Source organism: Typopeltis vanoorti, chromosome 19 (genome assembly GCF_054136105.1).
Source record: "Typopeltis vanoorti isolate ZY-2024b chromosome 19, IOZ_Tvanoo_1.0, whole genome shotgun sequence".
NCBI lineage: Eukaryota > Metazoa > Arthropoda > Arachnida > Uropygi > Thelyphonidae > Typopeltis > Typopeltis vanoorti.
The window spans coordinates 26,839,508-26,860,262 of record NC_143567.1 but is presented as its reverse complement, the minus strand read 5'-3'; the positions used below and the strand labels follow the sequence as shown (position 1 = coordinate 26,860,262).

Genomic DNA, 20,755 nt, shown 5'->3' with positions numbered 1-20,755 from the left:
TACTAATTCTCCTTTTTAATCTCTGAAGTTTGAGATTTTTGAAATATTTAGTTGGAACATTTATCTGTATACTGTTCACTATTTGAATTTACTTAGTGCTATTCAACAATTAGATAAGCTGAAGTAATCTGAGTGCTCCCCCCTCCATCCCTCTGTGTAATTACATGTTAATCATAAACTTATATTTTTCAAGCATGATTTGTTTTCATCCTTTATCCAAGTGTATGCAAACATAGTTTGCACATGAAGTATCTTCATAACTAGGCTGCTTGTATATACAGCCTTTATTTGGTTGCTTTTTTATTCCATAATGCAAAACAGTCTTCCTTATGGGTGTGTATTGCTATATATTATGGCAAGGGTCACTACCAAGACTGATTTTGACGTTTATTTGATGTCTCATCAGTAGGAGTCAGACCCAGAAAATTAAAAATGTGTATCACCTTATTAAAACATTCTGATCAGAGAAAGAGAGTTTTAAAAAGTATTTTTCACTTGGTAACAAAGAAACCAAGTGAAAATATTTATTCAGGTCTAAGTAAACAAAGTTCTTGCGTGACCTGATTTTGCAGTTTGTTGTTAAAAAGGTGATACTTTTTAACAACTTGTATATGAAAAATGACTTGTGTATTAATTCAACCTTGGTATCTCTTCTGGGTCTGGCTCCTGCTGGTCAAAAGTTACTATCCAGGTCAAACTGACTTGGGTTCTTCTAAAATAAATGGTGCTTTGTATTATGTGATACTAAGGCAATTGATATGAAGTTATCAACCTTTTTTATATAAATAGCTTAGTCGTGAAGATTTTGTGTCATGAAGATAGCTTCACTTGCAGACTTTGTTTGCTTACGCTTGGGTGAAGGATTAAACAAGAATATAATTTCTTAGCAAGTTTAATTTGTAAAATATCTTGTACTAAAATTATTTAAGCTTAAAGAGCTTCCATAACTGATATCTTAGACATTGATCTTAATATTCTCAAGTGGAGTGAAGATAATCTAGTGAATTTAGTGGTATCAAAATGACTACTAGCTGACCTCCCATCTAGTTTGGCCTGACAAACATATCACACCTGTATCCCTTTTACCTTTCACAAAAAAAAAAAAAAAAAAAAAACCCTGCTTTTTTTTTTTCTGTTTAAAACATTATTTCACCTCAACTCCTAACAAATCCTAAATCTGAATGACCTTAGATATTTAGGGTTATGTATCTAAAACCTCTGTATACAATATTTGGTTATATACAAAAAATAATCTGCTTAATAGATGACCCTCAGTCTTTCTGATTCTCTGTATTATCATTTTTATAGGTACTTTTAGAAATGTTACTTCCTTGAACTAGCCACTATCATTCTTCCACTTTCTAATTGTAAGAATGTGAGCACTAGTCAACATCTATACACATAGTTCATATCTCAGCCAGTTGCTAGTTTTTCTTCATTTGCCTTTTGTTCTTTGAAACTGCCTTTTCCTATATTGTTTCCTCTAATTAATACAACAAGCATTTCAAAAACTTAAATTCCTTTTTCCTTTATCACTTTTCCACACCAGTCACTGCCGGAGGTTTCGTTACCTCATTTTTATAAAATCTGGTTTTGTTTATACCTTATCATTATTGTCATGTATGTCATACTTGCCTGTTGGCTAGTAATATTCACTACTTTTGCATAAATTCATGTCTCTTTATTCTTGGCCAGTATTTTTTTTTCATTGTACCAAGAAATGCATCTTTAAGAATGTAAATCTGTTGAACATATATACAATATGCTGTCAACGTATTTTCAAATATTCGCTGTCTTATGCTCTGTGTATAAATTACTGCATGGGTCTTGCATTTCTTAGATTTGGAAAAGATTTTATAATTTTTATGGCAACTATACAGTATAGTATAGTTATTTTTCTAGGATCCCATTTGCTATCTATACTGATATTCTAGTATCAGTAAACTTATTCAGTTTTTATGAGGTCAAAGTATTATGAGGATAACTGCATACTTGTAGATCCATATTCCTATTTAGTTCTCCAATGTTTTTTCTGTGATACATCGACATGATGTGTTTATGATGTTGTTAAAAGCCTGGGATATTTTGCTAGTTTATTTCATTAAATTGCTTAGCTTGGCCATTTCTGAAGAGGCTAGGCATTTCTTTATATTTTATTGAATACTCTTGTTTTTCTGTTGAAGCCTGTTTTAAAGGTCTTTCTATTCTGACGTACCTCTTTTCAATGGTATCTAGGATGTGAAGAAACTTTCAGGACTTTTCAACACAAGTTAGCCAGACTAATACGAAGGTGGCAGGATTTTCTCTTCTGGAAATTGGAGTTTTTCATCTTGCAAAACAGGCAAACTGGCCACAACACATTTAGTATAACTGGCTTCATAGCTTTAATTGCTACAGCCATAATCCCAAATAACTAGTTTCATGGAGGGAAACCAGTTAATTTTTGTTATATTTCAAGAGAAACTGACTTAGGCTCTTATAGTAGAGCCATACAAATGGCTGAGGACTCTTGGAAATTGCTTCTATTTACATAAGGAATAACAATGTTTGTATTATGCTTTCTCATGCAGTATGTATTATGCATATGCAATAATATAAAATAAGGGATATTAATTACAGAATAAAACTTTACATAATAAATTATCTTGCTTTTTAAAAGTGAATGAGGTAGCATGAACATCTCTTAATTAAATCCAAGAAATCTCATTTGTTTGAATCTACATTACCTTATATTAAATCCTGATCCTCATCAAAAAGCCAGTTTATATTGAATGGGTTTCTGCTCACTGATGCTTGACACCTTTAGCATGTGCATTAACACATTACCTTGAACACAAATGGGTCCTTTATTGATTTTCATGACATACTACTTTAGCGATCTGCTCATGTTTATAATATTGAGTTATGTAAGGATTAGATATACCATGATACTAGAATTTTTCCAAGGCATTTAATGGAATTCCACATTGAGTTTTACAAACTCAGAGGGATGTGTATGCAAAATCTTGTGATTGTGGCTTACTGACAGGTATCAGGAAGGGATTCATGTGGATATGGTCTAAGAGAAGGGACACCAATTGGGTCATTATTTAGCTTATATATTAATGATATTGATAAGTCCAGTATAATTTTTCAAACTTTTTTGACCCTGATCCACAATAAGAACTACATTTGACATCATGACCCAGTAACATATATTAAACTGAAACAAAAGTTTCATGAACTGTTGCCAACTTAAAATATAACATCCTATCCAAAATACGTTTTGATAACTCATGAATGACATTGATCTGAAAGTTAAATGGATTTTTTTTAATGCTTAGGAGACAGATGCTGTGAAAAATCTAGCAAAAGCAAATATCACAATCCCTCTCCCTTCCCTCCCCATGCACACTTATTTGGTACATTAGTTGAGTGTAAACATTTTTGTAGGTGACATTTGTGTGTTATAATTAGATTTAAACATGGATCTGATCACACTGTAGAAAATAGTGGATCTCACTTGGAATCTGTGAAATCCCCTCTGATATTCTATTATTTCAGTTTTAAAAAAAAATGCTGGTCACGACTGACCTGCAGTTAGAAAAACACTGATCAGAGGGTGACATCCAGTTATTTGTTGAAGTGGGGAGTAGTTATAAGGGACATCTTCACCCATAGTCTATGTAGACAGTTGGGGCACTATATAGGTGACAGCCCTAACATATTCTCTCCAGATGTTTCCTATCTTGGGATCTTTGTAATATACAGGATTCTCTACTTCTCTTAAAATAGAGAAAGGTTTTGATTATTAAGGCTGTCTTCTGAGAAAACATTAGCTGAGTAATCATGCCAGTGCTGTAAGATTTCATCCTTTCTAGTCAAAAGCTTGCCATTCATCAACAAATTCCTGATATATACCCTCAAGGGGTATACAGGATATGATAGTACTACATGAAAAACTACATCATTACTAACTTCCTATCTACAATTCTCCTCCAAATCAGTGTTACCTGGCAGAGAACACTTGTTTTGCTAATTTTGCTAATCTTTCCTCTCCCATTCTGTTTAAGTGACCATACCACCTGAGATTAGCTCTGATAATGCATTCCTGGATGCTGACAATGTCTAGTTGGAAGTTTATTTTGCACTTCGTTAGACTATAATGACTGCAGAGCTGACTACTACCGGGTGCGTCCCCCAGGTGGCGGATCGGGGAACAGCCTTCAGATATGGAGGCTAGCTGCGATATAAGCAGAGCAATCTGGCGAATAAGCAGCCATGGACCAACAGCGACTGAGCTATCAGGGCGTGGGGGAGCAGAAGTGGCAACTCTGTTTCACTTAAAACCTCACAAAGCCCAATGACAACTCGGTGACATGGCGAGTAGTGCCGCCATTAAATAAGCACCTGCTGGGGTCACTGCCCCTGACATTGGGAAGCAGCATTGTCAGTACTGACACAAGGTTGAAGCCAAATGATGACGGAAAAGCTTGTGATCAGAGATTTGCAGATGGCAATATGATTATATTGTGTACATCTGTAATACTGCAGAGCAAAAAGCAAACGGAGAAACTACTGCTCTACCTTATCTCCAGAACAACCACCATGGCGAGCAAACCCACACAATTGGCCCCAAGTTCCCGGCGTCCCTTAAATGGGACAGAGGTGCGAAGAATCTCTGCGCTCAAAATGGTGTCCACTTTTAAAATTGCAACTTGGAATGTCAGAACTCTGTATGAAGCTGGCAAATTAAGAAATGCCACAAGAGAAATGAAGAGGCTGGGCATCCAGATTTTGGGAATTTGCGAGACAAGATGACCAGGATCGGGAAAGTGTCAACAAGATAATACGACAATGTATTACTCTGGGAATGATGAGAACAAACATCGACATGGTGTAGCTGTAATAGTAGATGAAGAAATCACTAAATCAGTAATAAATTGGATGCCATTTTCTGAAAGGATAATGCTGTTACAACTTAAAGGAAACCCCGTTAACATAAATATCATCCAAGCCTATGCACCCACAGCTGACAAAAGTGAAGAAGATGTTGAAGAGTTTTATGAACACCTAAAAGAGATTAAAAACCTAACAAAGAAACATGATATAAACATAATGATGGGTGACTTCAATGCAAAAGTGGGAAGAGGGGGGGGTGATGGAGAAATTGTTGGAGAACATGGTTTAGGCACCAGAAACAACAGAGGAGATCGCCTAGTCCAGTTCTGTCAGGAAGAAGATCTAACAATAGCAAATACCTGGTTTAAACTTCCACCCAGAAGACTGTACACTTGGAAATCGCCTCAAAATAACCAACATAACATTGTCAGAAATCAAATTGATTATATACTGATAAATAAAAGATTCCACAGTAATATAAGTGCAAAGACTTATCCTGGAGCAGATATCTCATCAGACCACAATCCCATAGTTGCAGAAGTACGTCTTAGATTAAAATCAGCTAAAAAATCACAAAAGAAGAAAAAGAAAATTGATGTAGAAAAACTGGAAGACCCGAACATAAATAAAAGTGCCAAGACACAGCTTAACCTGCGATTACAACAGATTAACATAGAAGAAAATAAAAGTGTGGAATCTCTTTGGAATAGCTTGAAGAATGCCATCGTAACAACAAATATTGAAGAAGTAGGTTATGTGAATAATATAAAACAACAGGAATGGATGACGGATGAGATTCTTTCTCTTATTGATACAAGAAGAATGTACAAAAACAAAGACCTTTCCAGGTATACAGAAACACATAACATCATCAAGAAAAAAATAAAAGAAGCCAAGGAAAATTGGATGAAAAATTTATGTACTGAAATTGAACTGCTTCAGAAGAAACATGATAATTTCACTCTGTATAAGAAAATCAGTGAAATTTCTGGAAAACTGAGGAAAAAGCAAATAGTGTCTCTAAGAGATGAAAATGGAAAAATAGTACTAGAAAAAGAGAATAAAGCACAGATTTGGATAAAATATGTAACAGAACTTTTCAATTATACTAGACAGAAGCCTATAAATATAAAAGATAACATTCAAGGACCAGCAATCATGAAATGTGAAATAGAGAATGCTATAAGAACAAGTAAAACAGGAAAAGCCAGTGGACCAGATGGTGTGCAAACAGAATTTTTAAAATTAATCGAACCAGATAACATCAAACTTCTTGAAAAACTTTAATAAAATATATGAAAGTAATGAATTTCCATCAGATTGGCTCAAATCTACATTTATCACTGTCCCAAAGAAACCCAAAGCGAATTCCTGTGGTGACTTCCGACTTATTAGTCTAATGAGCCAAACATTAAAAATATTTTTGAAAGTAATTCAGAATCATATTTATAGAAAAAGTGAAGAAACTCTAAGTGAAACACAATTCGGCTTTCGGAATGGTTTTGGTACTAGAGAGGCCCTTTTCTGTACCCAAATATTGATACAAAAATGCATAGAAAAACGGGAATCTGTCTTTATGTGTTTCATAGATTTTGAAAAAGCATTCGACAAAGTCAGACACACTAACTTAATAGAAGTCCTTCAACAAATAAGGCTAGACGAACAAGACATAAGATTAATAACAAATCTGTATTGGAATCAGTCAGCTACCGTTCAATTAGACAACATTACTACCAGTGATATTAACATCAAAAGAGGAGTGAGACAAGGATGTGTGCTCTCACCACTCCTGTTCAACATATATGCAGAGGTAATCTTTAAAAAAGCATTGGAAGAATGTTCAGAGGGAATCGCAATAAATGGAAAGATTAACAACCTTCGATATGCAGATGACACTGTGCTAATTGCAGATAGTATTATGGATCTCCAAAAACTCATTGACAGAGTATACATAGAAAGCCAAAGAGTGGGAATAAATATAAACATCAACAAGACAAAATACATGATCATCAGCAAACATCTAGCCTCATCAATGAAACTGACACTCAATGGGAAAAATATTGATCAAGTGGCAAGATATAAATATCTTGGTTGCTGGCTTAATGAACGGTGGGATCCAGAAATAGATATAAAGACAAGGATTGAAGTTGCACGGCAGTCCTTCATGAAAATGAGAACACTATTCTGCAATAAAGACCTAAACATGGAATTCAGATGCCGAATGCTGAAATGCTACGTGTGGTCTATTCTGCTCTATGGAGTTGAAACATGGACATTGAAGGCGACAACCATCAAGAAAATCGAAGCCTTTGAGATGTGGCTATACAGAAGAATGCTAAAGATATCATGGACAGAAAAAATTACCAATGAAGATGTCTTAAAATCCATTGGCAAAGCTAAACATCTTGTACAAATAATCAAGAAACGAAAAACATCATATCTTGGCCACATCATGAGAAACAGCAAATACCAACTTCTACAAACTATTTTGATAGGAAGAATTGGTGGCAAAGGAACTAGAGGAAGAAAAAGAATATCATGGTTTGACAACATCAAGACGTGGACAGGAAAGAGCAGTGCACAACTGCTCAGATTAGCACAAGAACGCAGTTTGTTTGCCAAGATGGTCGCTGACCTTCGATACAAGATAGCACAATAAGAAGAAGAATTTAATCCTTTATCCAAGTGTGAGCAAACAAAGTTTGTGCCTGAAAATATCTTCAGGACTGAGGCAAGGGGGGGCATCTGTTGGCAACTCGTAGCAAAGGTGGACCAGGCTCTCATCACTCCTTGTCTCAGTATCTCTCACCATGTAAAGCACATCTCCTTGCAGACATGTATAATGCTATGCATTAAGGGAAGGGCCACAGACAGATTTCGAACTTTATTAAGGTCTCGTCAGTGGGAGGCAGATCCAGAAGTGGTGACACCAAGACAGTAGCATTGGAGAGGTCATATTTACCTATATGAGTTGCCAACCGGTGTACCACCTTATTATTAAATTACTCTGGATTTAGAAAAAGATGTTGGAAATTTATTTTGCACTTTGTTAGACTATAATAAATTTAGTTTAATCCTTTATCCAAGTGTGAGCAAACAAAGTTTGCACCTGAAAATATCTTCAAAACTGATGCATCATCTTGCCTCAGTCCTCAAGATATTTTCATATGCAAACTTTGTTTGCTCACACTTGGATAAAGGATTAAACTAAATTTATGACAATGCCACGTTCTTTCCTAATATCCTCATTTTTAATATGATATTGCCATTGATGCCATCTATTCATGCCCCTAATCTTTCTCAGGACTCTCATATCTGCCATTTTTAGTCTTTGGTCAAGTGTTTTACTTCTGATCAAGCTCTCAGATCTATAAGTTAAATTTGGCTTGAATACTGTTTTGTATATAGCTAATTTAGTATTTTGGCTAATTTCTCTCTTATTCTATATAAATTTATTCAGTTGGCTTCCTACCATACCAGCTTTGTTGATTCTGTTGTCTATTTCCATATTTAATTTACCATCTTTACTAAAAATCGTGCCTAAGTAGCCGAAATGATTTATTTGTCCTATAGGTTCTCCATTCACTGTGCAGTTGACATTTTCATTGTCTTTGTCTTTTTAATGCTGACCTTCATATCATAACTATTACAACAGTTATTCACTTTAGTCAGGGAATCTTGCAGACTTGTAGCGGATTTATTTAGAAGTATAACATCATCTGCATAAAGCAAAGAGCTGAGATTAACATCACCAAAAATGATCCATATAGATAATGAATAACAGAGGGGGGGGATAAAGTGCATCCTTGTCTGACACCAGATTTAATATTAAACCACCTTCCTGTACTTCAATTCTAACTGCCGACTTACAAATCAAATAAAGACTAAGTATTGCTTGATATAATGCCTCATTGACATCATATAACTATAGTGTTTTGAAAGCTCTCTTGGCACCTTGTTATATGCCTTTTTCAGATCTACAAAACTTGAATATAGGTCTTTGTTATATTCCCATGATTTCTTAACTATTTATCAGATTTTCTGATCCTGACAATCTCTGTTTGGCCTGAACCCAGTTTGTTCTTCTCTAAGCTTCTCCTTCATAATTCTTCTCAAGTATACTTGCATATATCTTACCAGGAACACTCAGTAAAGAAATACCTCTGTAATTCTCACATTCAGTTTTATTTTCCTTTTTATATATGGGTACTATGAGAACTCTACTCCAATCATCTGAAATTTGTCCCTCTGTCTAGGCCTTTTTATACCTCCATACTTGAGCATTTCTGGTCAAATATCATCTACTTCTTCTGCCTTTTCACATTTCAGGCTTTTGATGGCTTTTTCTACTTCAGGTATGGATATGTATTCCTTACTGCATGCCTGGTCAGTGTTTTTTTACGACTGCTGTCATCACTGCTTGTTTCATTTAACAATTTTTCGAAGTAATTACTCCATACTTCAAGAATATCTTTTTCTCCTGTTTTCATGTCACCTTTATCAGCTGTAATTCCTTTTACAGCAATCTTAGCTCCATTTCTGAGCTTTTTCAACAACCTCCAGAATATCTTTCCACCTTCTTGATATTTATTGACATTTTCTATGTTCTTACCAAAGTCCTTATGACTTTTGTTAGCTGGTTTTACAGTGTTTAGCTTTCTTACATTTATCTCTGTATTCTCTAAGAGCACAAGCTGACTTATTTACCAGGAACTTTTGATTTGCTTTCTTCTTTTCTTTCACTGCCTCTTTAACTTCTTGTGTCAACCATGGAGTTCTGATTTTTTTCTATCCTTACAGACAACCTCACCACACGTCTCTCTGGCTGAATCAATCAATGTTTTCTTCAGTGTTTGCACTGAATCTCCAAGGTTTGGTTCTTGTCCTCATTTTTATTTCAATCATGAAATAAAAATGTTTGTGTATTTTAGTCTACAGTTTGCATCAGAGAGATGCTCACAACTTCTATTTGCTTTAAAACTTTCTTACATGTTCTTCTTTTCAATATGAAATTCAATTTTATGGTGATCACTTCCAATTTCAATTCCTCTGTACACTCTGGTGTCCTGCACCATTGAGAAAATATCGCTATCAACAATAACATAGTTAATGAGACTGCTTATTCCTTGCCTCTTCTCTCCATGTTGAATTCGTGCAACATTTTTATGTTGGAACATTGTGTTAGTAATAACCAGTCCATGTCCTGAGCAGAAATCCATCAGGTATTTGCCATTATTATTAGCTTTGCTCTTTTCTCCAAATTTTCCCAAAATATTTTTGTATGTCTGACAGTCACTTCCTACTCTGCTATTTAGATCCTCAACAAGGTCCAACTTTTCCTTTTTCATTGTGTCACTTGCTTTCTCTAAGCCTCAAAAAATTCCTCCACTTACCTTAGATCTGTGGGAGGCACAAATAAGTCTCATTGTCCAGTTCTCTATTCTCATATTTGCCCATATCACTCTACTTGAAACTGCCTGCCATTCAAGAAGATCTGCCTCATATTTAGTGTTGAATACTATGGTTACTCCTTCTTTTCCTTGACTGTCATTGCCTGAATATAACATTTTTTATTTATTGCTCTGAAAGATCTCACCAGTTTTTGTCTTTTTTGTTTCAGTCACCCCTATTATGTCGATCTGGTACTTATCCAATTCCTCAGCTAGCTCGATTTCTTTACCATTCAGGCTTCTTATGTCGATAGTACCGATCTTGAACTCTGATGTTGAGTTGGAGTGGGCGTTAGGATTTGTTCCAGTAGCTGACTTTTTGCTGTTTGCCTTTGTTCCATGGCAAAAACAACTGGGGCCTTGTTTACCTGGCGATGCCCCAGCTGGCATGAAATTCTGTGTTGTACCATTATTTTTGCCATTTTCATCCTCAATTGACCAATTTGTATTAGTGAAGGGTTTTGTTAATCATCTTATCATTTGGAAAGTACTTCTAGGGTTGTTTCTTTGTAGTTTCTCTTCAATCTTTCCATATCATTCAGAATCCATTTGGTTTTAGCTCGTTTAATTTTATTATTTTGTTTAGTTCTTTATGTTTTATTATATAGGGGACATAACTGATAATTTCTGCATACTGACAGGAGTAGACTGGTTATTTGGACAAATAACCAGTCTACTCCTGTTTCATTATTGAAGTTTAAGGTTAGGCATTTTGGCAGAGTATCACATTAATTGGAAGCTTGGGGGGGGGGAGATGTAGAGAAACTTGGAGGTTATAGTGGACAAAATCTGTGTTTAGCCATGCTTAGGTGGTTAAATTATTGCATTGGTCAAAGAAGCAACTGTTTCACCACTGTCAAAGAATACTAATGAAAAGGGTTGTAATTCTCTTGCTTTACTAGGCTTCAATAAGACCACATCTGTGCTGTTGTGTGTAAATGCGGTCACCTTTGATTCTGAGGAGATGGTGAGACAGCTGAAAAGATCCCAAAGAATTGAATTGTGCATTTGAGGACAGATGTGAGGAGGGAAATGGGATCTTGAAAGTTCTAAGGAATAGAGAAACAATAGAAACATAGTTAAGGATCTTACAGTATAGATAAATGAGATTATGTAGCTTATAATCGAAGGTGGGGATAGAAATCTGAGCCATCCTTTGAAGCCGACTAAGGGTAAGATGAGGAAGCAGGATTTCTAACTTTTCATGGCCTGTATGTGGAAGGGGCTATCACAGTGGCGGCCCATACATAAGCACTGCGACACTGCAGCACCCCAAGGAAAAAATGAAAAATTTAAATTTTGTTTGCGTTTATGAATAATAACAATGCTTACAACATTATATAAATGCAATACAACATGTTAAAGTCTACAGCTTATGTTTTGACATTGATTGAATGGTTAATAATTGGAATTGTTCGATTAACACTTAAGATTATAATAAATTTAGTTTAATCCTTTATCCAAGTGTGAGCAAACAAAGTTTGCGCCTGAAAGTATCTTCAGGACTGGGGTAAGGTGGTGCAACTCGTTGCAAAGGTGGAGCAAGATCACAACAATCCTATCTCAGTATCTCCCATAATGCAAAACACATCTCCTTGCAGATATGTATAATGTTATGCATTAAGGGGAGGGCCACTACCAGACTAGTTTCGACCTTTATTGAGGTCTCTTCAGTGGGAGCCAGACCTGAGTGGAGATACCAGGCAGAAGCATTAGCAAGGTCATCTCTACCTATAGGAGTTGCCAAACGTGCCACCTTTTTATTAAATTACTCTGGATTTAGAGAAAGAAGATGTTGAAAGTTTATTTTTCACTTGGTTAGTCCTGAAGATACTTTCAGGCGCAAACTTTGTTTGCTCACACTTGGATAAAGGATTAAACTAAATTTATTATAGTCTTACCAAGTGAAAAATAAACGTTAACACTTAAGATTATGAAACAAATGCACTGCAATCTAATGCCAATCTTCATTTATTTCACCAAATAAACTAAATTATAAAAAGATGTTTATTAACTGGCTAATGTTTTGCTTGATTTCAAATCAAGCAAAACATTCTTCAGAGCAAAAGATGTTAGTTTTCATACAACAACGAATAAGTGAAACAATTTAAATTTTAATGGACAAAAGATCCTAATTTGCCATCCAAAAGTCCTAATTTGGTGCCATCTAATGTTGCAAAAAAGTATTACAGTTGTGTAAGAGTTGATCTTGGGATCAGATCCCCAAATTTTTGGCAAATTGATGCAGCCATACTTAAGGTTAGGAGAATGCTTCATAGAAAGATTATTTTTAGTCAGCAATGGCCAGGAAACATTATCCTAACTTGAACAAGTATGGTGGCATTAATTTGCCAAAAATTTGGGAAACTGATCCTAAGATGATCTCCTACCCAACTAATACTTTTTTTACAGCATTAGGAAGCATCAAATTCGGACTTCAGATATTTGTATGTTACTATTTGAATTGTTTCACTTACTCATTCTCATGGGAAAACTAATTTTTAGCTCTGAAGATTCTGGTTTGAAATCCAGCATAATATTAGCTTTAATAAACATCTTTTAATTTAATTTGTTTGGTGTTGTAATACCATTCCATTAAAAATAATCTATGGATTTAAATAGTAGAAATATTTATTGCTCGGTGTGTGACATTTTGAACTTTATTAATCTAAATCAAATAATAATAAAATAGAACAAAAATTTCCATCAAGGTATTAAACTTTCTCGTACTGTGAACTTAAACACTCTCCTTTTTGCTGATGACCAAATAATAATTATAAATTCTGAAGATAACTTACAGAAAGATATTTTAAATTTAAATGAAGTAGCCAAAGATTATGGAATGATAATATCAACAGAAAAATCAAAAACTATGATTTTAAATACAAGATCCAGTAAGAACTGAATTATTGATAGATAACCAAATTTTAGAACAGGTGAATTCATTTAACTACTAGGATGTATGATTGATTACATATGAAAAATATATAAACCTAAAAATTGAGAAATATTTAAAAATAACAGGTGTAATTAACTCTATTTAAACCTAACCTAATTCAAAAACAAACCAGACTAAAAGTATACAATACATTAGCCCTACCAGTCCTATTGTATGGAAGTGAAATCTGGACAATAAAACAAAGACAAAGATTAATAACAGCTGAAATGAAGTTTATGAGAAAAACTGCAACATATACTCTATTTGACCACAAACGAAATAAAGAAATAATGAAATAATTAAACCAGGAATTAGTAATAGAAAAAATTAAAAAATATAAACATAAATGGATGGAACATGTTGAAAGAATGAAAACAGAAAGATTATCAAAACAAGTCTTAAATTACAAACCATTAGGAAAAAGAAAACCAGGACACCCTCTTAAGAGATTCAATGATTAATTCTAAGACTGGAACAGGCCACTCTAGGCCTAAATCCTTGACTAGTATGATGATAATGATTAATCTTATCAGTCTTAAAACTAGCAACTTGGAATTATTTTTTTTATTATTATTTTTTTTAATTTGACATAGCAACATTGAGTTAATCATGCAAGGATTGACCATAACTAAACAGGAGTTTTCTTTTCATTACTGTAAAGGCTAACTACAAGTTTGCCTCAGGGATTTACTGATAGTCATTGCAAATTCTAATCTGATGGCAAATGGTTTTTGTGTTAGGTGTGCTGCCTGATATATTTTTGATACTTTCATGTTTTAAGTACAAATCTCACCTATCATGTCTGTTTATAATAAAAGTATATGTTAATCTTTTCCACTTGATAGGAAAGAAGATGGGATATTAAGAACAATGAATACTGATAAAGTAAGTACATTCTCCATTTTAAATATTAAATATTTACTAAATCCATATGGATATTTGAGATTTGTATAGGTTGATATAATAATAAATGCATGACATATCTTAGATGTGTTAGTTTCGTTGCATTATTTTATAGCTACTGATATAGAAATGAAATTGCTATACCAATGGGGGGGGGTCACATAATTCATCAATATACCTGACATCAATTATCTTTTTATACCATGTCTCTAAAGCACCATGGACTGTTAATAAATATTCAATGTAAATAAAATGCATTTGTATAAATAGTGTATGGATATGGATTTGGGATTATGCTTGACACCACTGTGAACTGGCCCTTAAAATCTCTAGCTGGGTTAAACATAAGCAGAATAAGAGATCAAGTACAGAAGTAAAAAATTGAGTGTATGCACATGCAATGGCATAGCAGCCCAGTGAATTAGTTGGATGGTCATGAGAATTTAAAGTGCACTATTGTAATTTTGTCCAGACTAATGGAGATACTGGACTATCCACTGCTGGAAAATAGGTGGTGAACCTGTAGTTTGTTTTTTTAACTATCTGGATGCCCTCTTATTTATCATAATGTATTGCACTGTCCTGTGTCATTTTACCTGTTTTTCTTTTGTATGGATTCATGTGCTTCCATTTTTTGTTGCCATTTTTGGCTTGTTTGTTTTAGCTACATTTCTTGATAACAATAAAAATGAGTTTTATTGGCATACCATTTTTCATGTATTACTGAATAAATTCAAGTTTACAAAATATAATGGTAATATTATAGGAATAAGTGCTTGACATTCTTTACATATACTAGTCGTAATTAATTCTGCTAATAGTAAGTAAAATTACTAGTTCTTCTTCTAGTAATTGTGAAGAAATGGGCATGTGTTTAAATGTGTGGAGTGAAGAATTTCATAGCAGAAAAGACGTATGAGAGGGATGGTATGCACTTAAATGGATTTGGCATCAGGTGCCTTGAAAAATGATTTATTGGAGTGAGACTTAATGTAGTGAGTCAGGAAAATTAGATCTTGGGAGATATACTGAGAATGTATATATCTTCAGCTAGGGAGTGTAGACATAATAGTGATATGAATGTCAATGAGCATGAATATGAATCTGAGAAAGCGAACTATGCTTTAGGTTTGGTTTTTTGAGCATGTCTGGTGATGGAAAAGAGAAAGTTGCCCAACTGATCCAAGCAGACTTGAGATATAAATATATGAAAAAGCCAGGTAGTAATTTACATCTATTCATAAATGCCAAGAGTATTACAAAGTGGCTGAATTTGTTTCTTTGTTGATTATGTTGTCTCAAATATCAACTCTGGCTTTCACTCAGATGTAGTAACTGTAATAGTGTAAAAGAGTATAGTTTTAGGAATGACAGAAGAGATAGGAGGAAGAGGTACTACTAATGATATCAGATGACTTGAGTTCAGTTAGGATAGAAACTTATGAAAGCAATAATGGTAATGTCCTGTAGCAGTAAGTTTTGAAGCTGTCTGGTGTGAACTGAAGGCTAACAGGATGAAATATATATTGGTGGGGGGGTTGCTACAGACCTGGCAGTTCGGTTGGTGGGGGGGTTGAAATGCATTACCAAATTATCCTGATGGGCACTAAATAAGTAATTATGGTGGTAGAGAAAACTAACAAGAATGAAGACTAATTTATTGATCTGTTGACAGAGATCTTTCTCAAGCAGCATGTGAAAGAAGCAATCTTGAGGCCACAGTATTTGAATTTGATCATAGTTTCAGAATGGGTCTTGATTAAAGAAGTAATTGTTTCACCACCAGTTTGTGAGAGTGATCATGTCATGCTAACCTGGGAATAGTTAACATGCATATCTGTGAAGCTGGAAAGTGCAAGAAGTTTAGAAGAATGCTATGTTCATTCTCATGGTATCAGTTACTGAATAGGAAGGATATCATCTGTGCATAGGAAGCTTTGAAAAGATACTTAAGTTAGAAGAACAAATAGGGTGGTAATGAAATGGATGTGCAAGCAAAGAGATCCATGAGAAGATGATGTGGTAAGAATATTGTGAGAATAAGGGTACGAGGAGTTATAAAATGCCTATCCTATCCTTCTTTTCCCTAATGAGGGGGCTTACGACGAATTAATGCAGCTGGTTTGTCACTCTTCTGCTGCATCCTCTAAGGGCAATATTGATGACCAATCTGTGTGTGTGTGTGTGTGTGTGTGTGTGTGTGTGTGTGTGTGTTCGTTCATGGAGCCAGTTTGCCTGTTCTGGGGACGAAAAACCCAAGTTTCTGGGTGGAAAAAAAAACCCTATCTCCATATGAGACAGGCTAACTTACCTTTTATCAAAAAAGACCAGCTAGAAGTTCCACATGTCACTGACTGGAATTGAACATGGGTCTTTCCAACCAAAGGGTTTTGTCTATTTTAAATGAGCTACAGAGACATTTTAATATAAAATGCAGATCAGAAAAATCAAGAGTATTGTATGGAAGCTTTGTTTCAGTAAAAAGAAATTGACTGTGTAGGCTAAAAGCAACCCAAAAGAATGTTATGTTGCAAGTAAAAGAATGAAAATGTGACTTAAAAACCATTAGTGAATGTGGACAATACCCTACCCTTGTTAGAAGTAGACTTGATTGTTCAAATAAGTGCTCACATTCTCACTTCACTAAGATCTATCAACCTGATATGTAATGCTGCACTGTTTCCACCATATTGGATGAAGTAGAAATGCAGTGGAAGGAGGTTGGAGAGCTTTTCCATTAACCTGAATAAGAATTTGGCAATAGGGACATGGAATATTGACATGTTGGCTAAAAAAATGTTCAGCTGAACTACACCATCAGCATGTTCATATAATTTAAGTCTCAGCCTAGGAAAGATCCCACAGATTAGGAAGAATACATGATAATCCCATAGCACAAGGGTGATGTAAAGCCTGGTGTGCATCTATTGACCTATCTAGTATCTCTAGAGTGGTTTTAAGAATTTAGAGAAGTGGTAAGAACTCGTATAGAAATGGATTGATAAGCAAGCAACTTTGCAAGGAACAACATGAATTTACTAAAGGGAGGTCGTGCCTGGGCAGTTTGCTCTTAATTTATGGTAGTTGCTACTGAGCAGGATAAAGGGAATGGATCCACTATCATACTGTTGGACTTTGCTAAGGCATTTGATAGGATATCTCATGGAAGACTGTTGCATAATTTTGAGAATATAGGATTGGAATATAAGCTATAGACTTGAATAAGTGGTTGAGAGACAGGTATCAAAATGCCACATGGCAAGTGTCTGCCAAATTTAAGGTGACCAGTGATGTGCTCCAGATATCAGTCCTTGGACCATTGTTTAATTTGTATGTTAATGATATTAGGAAGTGCCTAATGAGAGATAAGTTGTTAATGATGCAAAGATAAGCAGGACATTCAGATGCTATTGATATATAGCACTTACAGTGTGATTTGAATAAGCTTGAAGTTGGGCAAATGATAATGGCTATCTATAGCTATATATAATGTAAACTTATGCACTTTGGTTTGATGAGATAAATGGCATATTATATTGGTGGGATTATGCTATGAGACAAGGCTAGAAAACTTGGAGTGATTTATGGTGGATGCTGCTTTGAAGTTAAAATCTGTACAAATACAGAGGATAATTATAGTGTGAAAAAAGAATTTACTTGTAAAGATAAGTCATATTGCTTCTTTCCAGGCATGATTGTATCAATGCTTGATACAATCATGCCTGGACTATTGTGTGCAGATTTGGTCTCTTTCGTTCAGAGGGGTAAAAAAGCTTTCAGTCTTCCTATAGCATTTCTTTTCAGTCTTCCTATAGCATAGGAAGGCTGAAAAGAAGACCTTAAAGATATCAGGATTATGGAATATCGATTACAAGGATAGATTGAGTTATTGTGGATTGCAGACACTGGTAGACAGGAGGAGGTGTGATATGTCTTAACCTTTGACAGGGTGTTATAGGATATTGCATGTTCAATTTTTTCATTATATGGGAGGTGAGGAGAGAACAAGGTAGCATCCATGGAAGTTTGTGTGCAGTTAAGGGATAAGAGCTAGATTTTTCTCAGAGAACAGAGTGGAACATTTTTTCCTGTTAAAGTTGAGTTCATCTAGTGTGAATGAGTATAAGAGAACATATGATAGCTGGTGTGTAAATTATATGGTCTCCCTCGATGGGCCCATGACTCCCTGGAGGTCTATGATAATCGCAAATTATCAAACTAAATTTAAATTTGCTTATATATATATATATATATAAGCTTCATCCAGTAGACAAATTTTTTATTTTTTATTATAAATATTCATTTGAGTAGAAAAAGTACTGTTTTGCTACATCTTTACTGAATTAACATCAGATATCAGCATTTTGACAACTTGCCTCACATTAGAAGTCTAGCCTAGTATTAAATCTGTTTTTAGAAATATTAAGGGGATTTTTTAAATGAAATACTATCATGGTTTGTGGTGAGTTTATTTTAATAGTATTGATTACAACACAGAATAAGAAAAAAAATTAATATTTAACATATTAGCTGATATTTCATTCATATTATATCCAGCATCTTCAGAGTAAGAAGATGCTGGATATTGTCCTTAAGTTTTTATAAAATATGTATTTCAATATATATACAATAAATTTGTCTAATTTTTAGAATCAACTTTAAGAAAAATAAAATTGTTAGTCTTACCTTGAACTTCTTGTTCTTTTATTTTATGAATTAATTTCAGTATTCCCAGATTTATTTATGCTTATGGATTTGTGAAACTGGCATGAAATGTATAATCACAATGTCCAGAAACAAATGATGAAAAACTTAACATGTTAAAAGTTTTTTACATAAAAGGCACAATTACAACTACAGGTCAATGTCCAGTCTGGAAAGCCAATCCAAGGCCTCATCTGTCACCTTGTGGATGTCCTGTAGGCCACCACCATGAAATTGGTGCCTTGGGCAGTCGTACACAATATGGGTAAGCGTCTGAGTCACAGGTGAACAATCACAATGCGGGTGGTCTAACAGCCCCCATTTATGTAGTAGGTAGCCACATCTGCCCTGGTTAGTTCTGATCCTGTTGATTGACGACCAAATCTTCCTAGGAAGTGCAAAACCAGGCTGCAGAGCACAGGGATCTCCTACCAGGAAGCCGTTTGTTGGGAAATTGTTGGACCAGAATTCTCTCCATATGTCAGGTGTTGATGGCAGGGTAGCTGAAGAGAGTTCATCCATGGACCAGAGAGGCTTTCTAGATTTTAGGCGAAGACCTGGTCGATTTATGAGAGTCTGGTGTTAGGGGCAGGAGAGGGTTGCCCGTTGCTTTATTAAATTCTTTAATCAAGCTTGTCTTCTCCTTATGTTTGGTGGAGCAATGTTAGATAGACCAGGCAACCAGGAGAGAGGGTGCTTCTCACTGTCCTGCTAATTGTGCATATGGTAGTTTAGCTGGGTGTCTATGTTAGTGTGCGTGCTTCTTTCCCAGACAGGGGCACAATATTCTGTTGCAGAGAATGCGAGGGCTAGTGCAGACGACCTTAGGACTTCTGCACCACAACCCCAGATTGTTCCAGCAAGCCTTGAAATAATATTGTTTCTTGTTTTAATTTTATTGGATAGTTGGTGATGTGCCTTTTATAGGTTAGGCTTCTGTCCAGGCTCACTCCAAGGTATTTCGGGTGAGGCTCATGTTGTATAATTTTTCCACAGAAAGAAAGGTTGAGGTTTCGTGCCTCAGCATTGTTCAGGTGAAATACTGTAGACACAGTTTTTGTTGGATTTGGCTTGAAGTACTCTTCCAGGATGTACAAGTCTGTGTTCAAGGTTGATTTCAGGTTGGCAAAGGAGGTAGATTGATGTAGGATTGCTAGGTCATCAGCATACATATACTTGCTTGAGCTGGTATGTGGTAGATCATACACGTAGATGTTAATTAGTAAAGGGGATAACACAGAGCCCTGTGGGAGACTGTTGTGTGGGGAATCTGGGCCTGCTCTTTTTTCTGCCAGTATGGACCCGGATCTTTCTGTTAGAGAGAATGGATTCAAAAAGCTGGAAAGTTTTTTGCACCTTATTATATTACCTAGCTTTAGGATGAGGCCCCTGATCCAGACTGTGTCATAAGCTTGATGTTAGGTCAATGAAAGCGGCTCTGGATTTCAGTTTCTTCTGGAAGCCTGCTTCAATCTGTGTTGCCAGCAACTGGTCACAGCAACTTCTTCCTGGCTTGAAGCCAGCTTGTTCAATTGGGAGTACTCTTTTGATGAGTGGTGAAATTCTTTTAAGGAGAATTCTTTCAAAGAGCTTAAAGGTGGAGCAAAGCAAGGAGATAGGTCATAGATTTTTCGCATCATTTGGATCTTTCCCTGGTTTGGGCATGGCAATTATTTTGGCTTTCCGCCACAGATTTGGTAGTTTACCAGACATGATAATTTCTGAGAAAAGGGCAGCCAGCTACGTTTGGCCTTGTTGACCAAGATGTTTTAGAAACTCAGGGAGGATACCATCTACTCCTGCAGCCTTACCATTCTTGGTGAGTTTTAAGGCTACCTGTACCTCTTCCCGTGATACTGGGTGTATGAGTTCAGGAAGC

General features: G+C 35.3%; 1 protein-coding gene across 6 annotated transcripts in view; it reads left to right on the top strand.

Annotated features, from left to right (window-relative positions):
- LOC150095932 (phosphatidylinositol-binding clathrin assembly protein LAP-like) overlaps nucleotides 1–20,755 on the top strand; it is a 366,280-nt gene that overhangs the window by 137,500 nt on the left and 208,025 nt on the right. For all 6 annotated transcript variants that reach the window (XM_090409273.1, XM_090409270.1, XM_090409272.1 and 3 more), the window contains exon 5: nucleotides 14,115–14,154. In XM_090409273.1, the coding sequence (XP_090265399.1) occupies nucleotides 14,115–14,154 (40 nt within the window). The remainder of the gene's footprint in view (nucleotides 1–14,114; nucleotides 14,155–20,755) is intronic.